Source organism: Schistocerca nitens, chromosome 7, assembly GCF_023898315.1.
Source record: "Schistocerca nitens isolate TAMUIC-IGC-003100 chromosome 7, iqSchNite1.1, whole genome shotgun sequence".
NCBI classification, from domain to species: domain Eukaryota; kingdom Metazoa; phylum Arthropoda; class Insecta; order Orthoptera; family Acrididae; genus Schistocerca; species Schistocerca nitens.
Window position 1 is genome coordinate 104,309,519 of NC_064620.1, and position 12,031 is coordinate 104,321,549.

Here is a 12,031-nt window from a genome sequence, read left to right on the forward strand (position 1 = left end):
CACGAGTTGTGCCATTACTCAAGAAAGGTAATGCAGAGAGTATCTAAAACTCCAGACCAGTTTCACCACTGTTCACATTCTCTGAATAACTGAAGCAATCGTCAAAGATAAACTAATGAGTTACACGAATAAATACAACATTTTTAACAAAACACAGATCCGTTACCGACCTGGGAATAATACAATACTGATCATTACAGTGTTCGCAGAAGTGGTACTTTAAGCTCCTAACAAGGATGTTTTGTGTTAGAGGCATATTCTTAGACTTATCCAATGTTTTTGACACTGATGATGGTAAAATACTACTACACAATGCTATTTTGTCAAAACTGACCTTCACTTTAATAACTTGTTTACATTGTCTAAAATCACTGTGAGGCACAATTACAGCTAAACAGACATTGTATCCCACCACGTTTTGGTTGCAGGGAACTGCTTTCGCACGGAAGTTTCATTGTATGGGAGAATAAAAAATGAAAACTAATATAAAGTAACAAAAATGTATCTCAACATTATCATGCTGTCCGATGATGAATCTGTCGGTCTGAAACCAGTAATGGCACTATTTATACAAATAAATAGCATTATAAAAAGTGGTGGTTGTTGTTATCTTCTCTGCAAGAATCAAACTACTACACAAGCCAAAATCACTATGTGTACAAGAAAATCACTATGTGTACAAGAAAATCAAACGAGTGGTTCAGTCTTAAATGGAAAACAAGGTTTAAAAGGTAGAGAGAGTTCACATGTCTGTAGAGGGTATGTTTTATTGAAACAACTGCCAGACAAGAGATATGTAAACACAGCTATTCCTCAGGTAGTGTATCGAGTTCAATCTTATTCTTAATGAACAGTAGAGCCTCATTTAACTGGACTAATTTTTGTCATAATTCATTTGCATAATTGAAAATCCGGATAAATGTATGTATGAACAAAAGCAATTTTTGTATTATCTCAAGAAATATAACCTACTTCGCCCATGTATGGTTAACTTTCATATACGTTGTCGTACTTTTATCTTTCTAGGTTTTATGTTAAGTCTTTATTTAAAAAAAGAAAGAAAAAAAAAAGAAAACCCACAAAGTTATTATTATCAACAGAAATCAATGTTTATTAAGAGGTAAGACACATTGTCATACATAGTTCCTTAAAATTACTAAAATACTGCAACCTTAATTGTGAAATACATAAAAAAGTAACAAAGGACAGTCACTGTAGTTTAATTTTGTTTAAAATACTTAGCAATTGTCACCTGACGTAAAAAATTATTCTCTTCATTGCTGTTACATCATGAATTCAGTGTAGTAAACTCATGGTATCACACACGGTTTGTTTTTGGAACCATTTCAGAACTGTTTGCAGGGCTTGAAATGCTTCTGCATGAGACGATCCTGCATCATTTTCTGCACCAATGTTTTCTTCTGTTTTATGTTATTGTTTGTTTGCCTGCAATACGTTTTCAACAATTTCATCGTCCTACATGACCTGAAAACATTATTACTGTCTCAAGTGAGCACCCCTTTTATATCATTGGCATCACATTCCTGGCATATTTTTATGTTTATCATTAGCTCACGTATATCTTCCAAAATATATTTCCTTTGGTAGTCTATTCCAAGCACTGTTTAAAGATTTCCTTTCAATGAAATTCCACGCATCTACACCATGTAACAACACACCTTTAAATTCATTTGCTTGATAAATGACAAAAAAAATTTTATATTATCTTCATCAAAGGTAAGAACCTGTTGTTTCCAAGTCATTTTAATGTGTCAATAACTCTTTGTTCCATGGTTGTAGCAAGGACTTCACATTAGAACGCAAAAATTTCTACTGCAAATATGCAATTTTCTCTCTCTAACAGTTCCGCCATAGGATGGCTTGGCTCCTTATCTGATAAGTGTTGTCATATCAGTCAATAAATGTTCTGTGTTCATCCATGCACTTTTTTGATTTGTATAAATTAAGGAAACCCTGATTTTTTTAAGCTTATGGGGTTTTTTGATTTTCCAATGAGGGGAAAAGGCATTTTATGGGTCCCAGTAGTGTTTTGCTCCAACTAATATTGTTACTCAGTCTTTACTAGTTTTATCCTAGAGCTGAACTCTCACTGAGATGCTAAAGGTTCTGATGATAATGATCTCCAATTCAATCCAATTTTATCAGTGTTGTAAGCAAAGTCCAAGTCACAGTCTTTTTCTTCCAATTCTTTTTTTAAACCATCTTTAAAAGAATTTGCTCTATCTAAATCAGCTGACATTTTTTCATCTTGCATTTCCAATTCATGAATTCCATGATGAGGTTTAAATCTATACAACCATCCATTACTTGCCACAAACAATTCATTCCTACCTAGAGTCAGCACCTATAGTTTAGTTTAAGTGTAATGCCTTTTTACAGAGCAAAGGACAAGATATCAGTTGCCCAGTTAACCTATTTTTTTCTGGAAAAAAAATTTTTGTGGTGTATTTCAAAATTGAACCAATATTATTCTTCTTATTGCAGAAATAACTACACCGTACTTACTAGGTAACTTACAACCAGTTTCTCCTTTTTCTTAATGAATCAGTAATGTTTATTTTAGCTTAAAGCGATAATAGCACTCTCTCGCATTTTGACACTTGCAAGTGTAGCTGCAACCCAGTGCAGCAATTGACAACTATCCAACTCAAACAATAATGACACATTTACCGTCTAATTGAAACAGTAAAGAAATATGCAGGGCAGAGATTGCATAAGGTGTGGGCGGGTAGTGCCAGTGTGACACGCCCGCACACGCTACTTGCTTGTGGTCAACAATCCAGATAATCAGGAATCTGAGTAACTGGCGTCTGGAGAATTAAGTCTCTGCTGTATATCAAAGATTTAACAGACAGTATAAGACGTGAAGAAAAAGTTCTCTTTGTTGATAACACCAACACTATAGTCACTGATAAAACACCAGAAATCCTATTTGAGAAGGCAAGTGAGGCCTCCAATGATGTTTACAATTGGGGAGTATGTAATAAATTAACATTGAACACAAAAAGAAAACAAACAGTACGAACTTCAGCATAAAAAGGAAAATCAATTCTGTCATATTAAGGATAAATGATGAATGTATAGACTGTGTAACAAACACAAAGTTTTTGAGGATGGTCTGTTAATCAAATAAGATGGAATGAACACACAAAGATATTGGCAAAAACAATGTCAACAGCATGTTTTGCTCTTAGGGTTCAATAATCAGCCAATGTCTTGTGGTGACATACTATTCTTATGCACATTCAATTCTTAACTAGGAGATTCTTTCCTGGGGATCAAAACCAAAAAATTAACATAATTTTTGAACTGCAGAAAGAGAAGCAGTAGTTGGGCTCACTGCAATGAACTATTAGGAAGAAAACAAAAGCTGGCTACCCTTACTATACCAAGTGAGTACATCTATCAATCTGTTGTGCATATTGGGAAAAATGTTATGATATATTTCACTAATATATATGCAAAATCATAGGACAAGAGTAAATTTGGACTTTAAGGGGGGGGGGGGGGGGACACAGACACCTTCTACCAGGGAATAACACTGCATACTAAATTGTCCAAAAAAACCTTGTTTAAAAAGGCAGCTAAAATAATTCTTCATATGTAATGCATATTACAAAATCAAAGATTAATTAGAGAATGCAGGGTAGTGGTTAACAAAAAGCAATAACTATGATTCATGAAAATCTTTTAATGTTTTACAAGAAAATCATGTGCTAAAATCTCCAGTGCATGACAGTATTGCCTTGTCATTCTCCTTAATTCAACATCTCACTTTTCATGGGGGGATGCTGACTCAGATTTCTGAGATGGGGTGAGAGAAGGACATGAAGATGTGCTTGGGGCATAGTGACATGTTTACAGGCTTGGGTTGTTTTCCAAACAGACTGGATTTTGTGGAAGGGGCATAGCAGCATGTCCGTGTAGAGTAATGACAAGCAAAAACATGTTTTACATTATAAGTTATCTGGAGCAAAGTGTGTGTATAGCATGAACAGTGCACAATAGGGACCAACTGATGAGGCAGTGCAGTTGTTATGACACTGGCCTCATATTCGGGATGATGGAGTTGCTCTGTCCGGCCATTCTGTTTTAGGTTTTATGTGGTTTTCCTAAATCATTTCAGGCAAACATCCATGGCCGACAAGATGTCCTACCCTCACACATGCATACTTACATAATCTGTATGTATGTAAATTTTTGAGCTATTTATTTTTATTGTATTATGATGGTGAACCCCTTATTATTTTAAGATGAACCTTGGATGAATGAATGAATGGATAAATAAATAAATAGACAATTTTATTTCCCAACAACTCAACAAGTTTTAAAAACGAAGGAAATGCAACAGTTAAATCTGGATGTATGCCACAGTATAGTTCTTAATTGATTCCTGTAAATGTCCCTTCTCCCAACTCACAATGGTTTAGTGATCTGATTCAACTGGATGTGAAGAAAGGAAAGGAAACATTGGATTTTGGTTCAAATGTGAATCATCTTGTTAATGTGAAGAGTAGAAGCAAAAAGAAAAAACACTTATTGTGTCTTCCTGTTTTAATATTTTCAGTGACATATCTAGATTAGTAATACACTGAGATTTCTACACTGATGCATTATTATTATTATTATTTCTTTACTTTCTCAGACTTTTTTTAAGTCTGGTTAAGAATAGAGTGACGCGGACCTTTATCAAGCGTCACTTCCTTTTTGCTGTACTGTACATGTTATATTGCATTTAGGAACTTTCGGGTAATTGAACATGTATCAATAATTACGGATTTCTGTAATTGTATATATATGTTTGGATGTAGCTGTATTGCATTGATGTATTGGTGGATATTGTGTGGTATGACTCCTGTAGTTGATAGTATAATTGGTATGATGTCAACTTTATCCTGATGCCACATGTCTTTGACTTCCTCAGCCAGTTGGATGTATTTTTCAATTTTTTCTCCTGTTTTCTTTTGTATATTTGTTGTATTGGGTATGGATATTTCGATTAGTTGTGTTAATTTCTTCTTTTTATTGGTGAGTATGATGTCAGGTTTGTTATGTGGCGTTGTTTTATCTGTTATAATGGTTCTGTTCCAGTATAATTTGTATTCATCATTCTCCAGTACATTTTGTGGTGCATACTTGTATGTAGGAACGTGTTGTTTTATAAGTTTATGTTGTAAGGCAAGCTGTTGATGTATTATTTTTGCGACATTGTCATGTCTTCTGGGGTATTCTGTATTTGCTAGTATTGTACATCCGCTTGTGATGTGATCTACTGTTTCTATTTGTTGTTTACAAAGTCTGCATTTATCTGTTGTGGTATTGGGATCTTTAATAATATGCTTGCTGAAATACCTGGTGTTTATTGTTTGATCCTGTATTGCAATCATGAATCCTTCTGTCTCACTGTATATATTGCCTTTTCTTAGCCATGTGTTGGATGCGTCTTGATCGATGTGTGGCTGTGTTAGATGATATGGGTGCTTGCCATGAAGTGTTTTCTTTTTCCAATTTGCTTTCTTCGTATCTGTTGATGTTATGTGATCTAAAGGGTTGTAGAAGTGGTTATGAAATTGCAGTGGTGTAGCCGATGTATTTATATGAGTGATTGCCTTGTGTATTTTGCTAGTTTCTGCTCGTTCTAGAAAGAATTTTCTTAAATTGTCTACCTGTCCATTTATTATTATTATTATTATTTAATACACAAAGATGATTGGCAGTGGCTGCCTGAAATAATTTAAGCATAGTTTAATAGATCCATTCTTAGTTTCCTTGTTTCATTACAGTTGTGATATTAAGCAATATAAAGTAATAAAAAATACTTACGATGGTGATGAGAGGTCCTTTCTTCCGTTGAGCAAGTTTTCCAAAGTTGTATGGCATAAATCCGCGATAAACATGCCCCACACGTGAGCAAGGAACCCATTCGATACTACCTCCACACTGCCAAATCTGCATTACAAATCAAGCACAGCTAAACATATTATGAACTCAAAACAGAATCACATGTAAACTTTTGTTAATGTACACTGTTTGGTATAAATATGACTACCTAAATCAGTATTTATTTATTTATTTATTATTATTAATTACAAAGGGTGCCAGAATAGCAAGCAGCAAATAAAAGAAAAACAGACAGTGAAACTGCAGCGTGCCAGAGTTATTGACAGTGTAGCACAGCACTGAGTTGCAGACTACGCTCCAATCCACCTCATTCCACCTTGATAATAATTACTGAATAATTAATTTACTTACAAAAACTAATTACAGATGTAAAAGACAGCAAGGGAGGAAATATTTACTGAATAATACTGCATATATAATGGATTTTAAGAGCTACTGTGAGCTCAAGGTAGGTGCCAGATGTGCGTGTGTGTGTGAAAAAAAGAGCACTGAGACCCAATATGAACGACTTTACAACTTCTCCCTTGAAAGGTATACATGGTGTGGCCTCTGACTGACATTAAAGGTTGAGATCTGAATCTCTAAGTTTCCAGAACATTGGGGCATTAATATAATAAAAAAACTCATCCGATTTGGCACGTCTATATTTCTGAAACTAATAAATATATACAATGGATTTTGTTTTCTGATGAACAGGAAACTCAAAAAAAATTTTTTTCATAACTTTCATAGGTGTTGTTCAATATACTCCATTGAGATGCACAGCATATGTCAACGTGGTATTTCATAGGTGTTCAATATGCTCCATTGAGATGCACGCCATATGTCAACACGGTATTCAAACCGTTCGCACACTGCAGCATGTCTTTAATTACTGCTTCCACAGCTGCTGTTATGCTATGTCTAAGTTCATTCATTGTTATTGGTAACAGATGCACATAAAGTGTCTTTTATAAACCCCCACAAGAAATAATCACATAGTCAGATCCAGTGACCTTGGAGGCCAGTAATGAAGGCTGGACCATGTTCATGCCATCATCTAATGCTCTGTGCTGCAGGAGGATCCACACCATATCTAGTCACGCTGAACAGTTATTACTGGCCCGCACTGCGCGAAACGCAGAAAACAAAATGCTTTCTGTTGTCCCAACACCATTTTTACTAGAACTGAAGTGGGTGCACACTACTGCTACCTACCAGAAGCCACGTAAAACTCGAGAGTTTGATCTTTCCAACAGTATGTTGTTCTCACACATATCTCAAATAACATAATAGTTATGATTTTTTAAAAATCTGATGATTCTTTTTGATACACCCTGTATAACAGCAGAATCCTTAGTTCACAATGCAGCTTCCCAGCAAGGACACCCCTTCAATGGGAGAATAAGAATGTTCATTTATCTGAGTGAGAGAGGGGATAGGGTAGAGTAACACCCAAGAAATCTGCAGCTTTTTCTACATTTCACAAGAACTCTTTGGAGAGCTGGAGAGGATGAGGCATTACAAAGGTCATAAATGAACTTTATTAAGTTCTCTGGGCACTTGTAAAGAAAATTTATTAAATAAGGGGCCTTCTGAATTTTAGCGAAAAGGGAGTTGTGACTGGCACCCATTTGAAGTCTGTGTCCGAGTGCTCAATAGAAAAACTACTTGGCGGATACAAATATTTTGGAGCTAATCCCTACAATGGATACAGGGTAGCTACCATACTAATCTGATGTTCTATTATGATGTATTACACCAAGGGCATCTCCAGCATCAGCGAAGAATTCCTGCAGCTGATGTAAAGCAATCATTCAGTGTTAGAGATAGCTATGCGGCTCCACATTTGTCTCACATCACAATGAAGTCTTGATGTGCTAGTGCTTCAAGTTTGCATGTTCTTGGCGATAGTATTTAAATTACTGATGGCGCTAGGTTGGGATAAATAACATTCTTCTGAAAGTGCTCTAATACTTGGTGAGATTTTGAGTGTCATGAATTAATACATTAAAACCCGTGTGGCAGGCTCAAGAATAAACCGAGCAGTACCTTAAATTGTCAGTGGATTCCAAGAGACAAAAATTCTGTTCTGATTGGCACATCGATAAAAAAAATCTTTCCCTAAGAAAATCACTAGTTTTCTCCCCCTTCACAAGTGCCATAGAGAGAGTGCATAATGTGTCCATTTTTGCAAATGACGAATTGTAGATAACAGAGATAAGAAAATCATCTCCAATTACAGGCTCTTCATTTTTAAGGGGATGGATCTATAGTAAAACGACAATTTCTTTTTTTTTTTTTTTTCACTCTTAACTGCCTTTCAGTTTGATTTTCATAAAGGATTTTCCACAGTGAAAACCATTACGATCTAGCAAACTAAGTTCTTGATAGAACTAAACAAAAGCTAATTTGATACTTGAAGTTTTCTGAGTAGATATTTCATGATCTTTTGGGCACATATCTGGGACATAACTGCTTTTTCTTGTAGTGTTATATACAACTCCAAAGGGATGATGTGTATCGCTGTGTGTTCTTACTGACACATGGGACTCGCGAATGGAAATCGTAAAATAAGTTAGTGTAGAAGAGAGGACAATTATTGTGTGGATATGTTATTTTACTTGCAGTGGAGAATCATGCCGGGTCTTCAAGATGGGACCACAAGTGCAATAACTTCATAAGAGGAAGTACCTTCATAGGCGCAAATATAGAAGTTCCTAGAATTGTAACCTACTTCGGAGAAGGACCAAGTCTTTGGACAATATAAATGATTTTGACAATAGTTATGATGTTGATCAGACAAATGAAATGTTAATGACGATGATGATGTTTGGTTTGTGGGGCGCTCGACTGCGTGGTCATCAGTACCCATACAAAGGCCCAATTTTTACACAGCCCAATTTTTTTTCACAGTCCAATCTAGCCACTGTCATGAATAATGATGATGACGAAATGATGAGGGCAACACAAACACCCAGTCCCCAGGCAGAGAAATGAAATGTTAATAAAATGTCATTCAGCCTTTGGACAGACTTCTATGTAAATGTTTATTGTCAGACACTATGTTTTGACAGAAGTTTGATGTTATCCAGATGAAGTTTTATACGTTTATGGAAAAATAAGCATTATAAATACAGAAATACATGGGTATATTATTCGAGGGAACTCAGAGAAGCCATACTGAATTTCCTTACAGCAATAACTAAATAGTGTGAAAATTAGGTCTGTTGTAGCCTTACACAAGACCATGGTCAAGTGGCTAAAAGTAAATCTTGATTAAATAAATCACGTCCAATGAAATGGAATGAAGCTTCCTTTTGTAATTTTTATCCGAGAATCTTCCAGCAACTGTCACTGACTGACCGCTTCCTTCTGTAATTTTTATCTGAGAATCTTCCAGCCACTGTCACTGACTGACCATGAAAGGTGAGCCAGTTTATTAACTTAGACTCATAACTAATTGGCAGCAAGTTTGAGTCAAACACAAAACCATTACTTAAGCATACACTCTCCACTACTTTCTATTTGTTAATTAGTATTTTTTTTTTAATGTAAGGGAAACACCATGTGCAACTCTCTATCACTTCTGGTGATAAATTTAAGTTAGATTACTACGTGGAAGTGCTTATTCTGCAGTTTTAAAATCAATGATGTTCTGTAGATGTGTTGACGATACATTCATAGTGCAGCACCATTCACAGGAATTTCAAGGTAACCATGAAACAAGAGAAGACTGGCTGTTTACCATTTTTTGAATGTGTTAGTTTGATAGGGTGTTTCTCTATGGTATTCAGTGTACAGTAAACCCATCAACACGGATTTATACTTGTGGGGCATTCAGCTATGTTTACACTTTTTACGTTATGAGTAAGTGCTCTTAGAATTTTCAGAGTGAGCCCAAGTAGGCTATGATGCTGACAGCCTCCGGGAAATCGGATACATCTGCTGGCTGAATTTGAGAAACACTGATGTTCTCATTACATTAAGAAATCTAAAACTTCAGACTAATCACAGGAAGTGGTAAGAGAGTTTGCAATATCTATGGATTTTCTTCCATGTGTGGCACATGTTTGTGATTCTGGTAATTTTCGAGAAAAACTAGGAAAGTGCTCGAGTCCACCTTACAAGACTGTAACTGTTTTACATACAAAAAAAGAGTGATTTTACGAAAGGCAGAAATCCATAAAATTTCATGTCAGTGTGTTGAAATTGCTAAGTAGGATAAAGCACACAAACACAACAGATCATTAAACACCAATGGCAGACCACTTAGAACAATCAAACAAACCTATGGTGCATTTCCACAGACCATTCCATTAATTATGACGAGATTCAGATGCTGGACATAACCTCATACCTTTGGGATTCTACTGCCATGGAAACAGTACAAATCATCAAAGGGCAGGTCTACTGATAACTGTGTGAGGGCTTCCAATTACGATGATTCATGGAATCCTCTTATTTCCAATGTTCTCTGTCACAAGGGGTAGTGGCAATGCAATCTACATTCTATGTATATGGAAAGATTATGTACCAACTTTCTCATCCAGAAATCGCATTTGAATGTTGTTTGTTTGCAAGGTCAAGTAATGCCTTTTGTGTGAACACACAATTTCAATGCATAAATAGTTCACAAATTGAGGGCTGCTCAGCTAGCTGTAGAGAAACACATTGGGAATCACTAGGAGAATTGAAAACAAACAAATAAATTGACTGCAGAACAGACTGGAGCAGGACACACAGTAGTTGTGGCTGTAATGAAAATGGAATGCAAATAGGCATAACGTGTAACCAGGTGAATATACGTTAAATGAACAAATGAAGTTGGTGACAATTTCAAGAGAGAAGAAAAGAACAAGTCAGGAATCTAATGGGAGCAGCGTGTTAAGTCTCACTGAAGACCATAATACATCAAGGGGTCCGGATTAAGCATTTCTGTACTAGATTACTTCTTTTAAGTATCCATAAATTCTCTAAAATAAGTAAATACAATAACAATTAAGAAAAATATAATGTAAATTGTATCTACTACTTCATTCTGACCACAACAATGAGTTTAAATTGCTTTTCAATATCAGATGTGTGTGTTTCTACCACACCTTTCCTAGTTAAGCAGTGGTCAAAATTTTAATACTGTAAAAGGTTTCTTGTGTACGAACACTTTTTAAATGCAGAAATTAATATCTAGGTTTCTTGGTCTTTCAAATACTTAATTACCAATCTGTTGTGCCTTTTTCACGAGTACAATATTACAGGATCTCTCTCGTGGAAAATCTGGTGGATCAATCTCCATAAAATATGGAATATTGTGGTACAAATATTAACAGGCAATTTCAATTGCTCTGCCTACTTAAATCTCTCAAATTAAGATTATCATTACAACAATTTGTTAGATGACTATATGTAGGTGATTTTAGTTTTACTACTTGCCTTGAAAGAAAGTTCAAAGTTTTCACCACCCCAAACAAGCAGTCCTGGATCATACGCGCCCAGTTCCAGAAAATATTTCCGATTTATTGCGAACAGACCACCAGCATGTGTTGGGGACCTAGAACAAATAATACACTGACAATTTTATGAAAAGAAAAACATATCTGACTACACTTTTTTCTCTTATTATTAAATGTCAAAGTATTCTGTATCTGCCTGAAATGGAACCACAAAACTATAACTATGAAATGTTGGTATACAGGAGCATGGATGCAACTCAGTTGAAAATGTTACAAAAAGTGAATTATAGACACAATTAGGAAACCCATGGACACTCACTAATACTAATAACATGCTGAAACATCAGGCTATGCATTTCATTTTACATAAAAGCAAATACAATGCAACAATATCTGAGTTGCAAGTGCTCACATGCAGACAAATGTCATGTGACACATATTCACAGACAATAATCAATTATTGACAAAATTATTTAATTGTATATCTAAAAACAAAGATGATGTGACTTACCGAACGAAAGTGCTGGCAGGTCGATAGACACACAAACAAACACAAACATACACACAAAATTCTAGCCTTTGCAATCCACGGTTGCTTCATCAGGAAAAAGGGAAGGAAAGGGAAAGACGAAAGGATGTGGGTTTTAAGGGAGAGGGTAAGGAGTCATTCCAATCCC

At 35.5% G+C, this 12,031-nt stretch overlaps 1 protein-coding gene across 1 annotated transcript in view; it reads right to left on the reverse strand.

The window, feature by feature from the left end:
* Positions 1–12,031, reverse strand: part of LOC126194849 (N-acetylgalactosaminyltransferase 7) — a 92,389-nt gene that overhangs the window by 25,364 nt on the left and 54,994 nt on the right. The window contains exons 7-8 of the mRNA XM_049933196.1: positions 11,335–11,452; positions 5,845–5,970 (exon numbers count right to left, since the gene is read on the reverse strand). Coding sequence (XP_049789153.1) covers positions 5,845–5,970; positions 11,335–11,452 — 244 coding nt within the window. The remainder of the gene's footprint in view (positions 1–5,844; positions 5,971–11,334; positions 11,453–12,031) is intronic.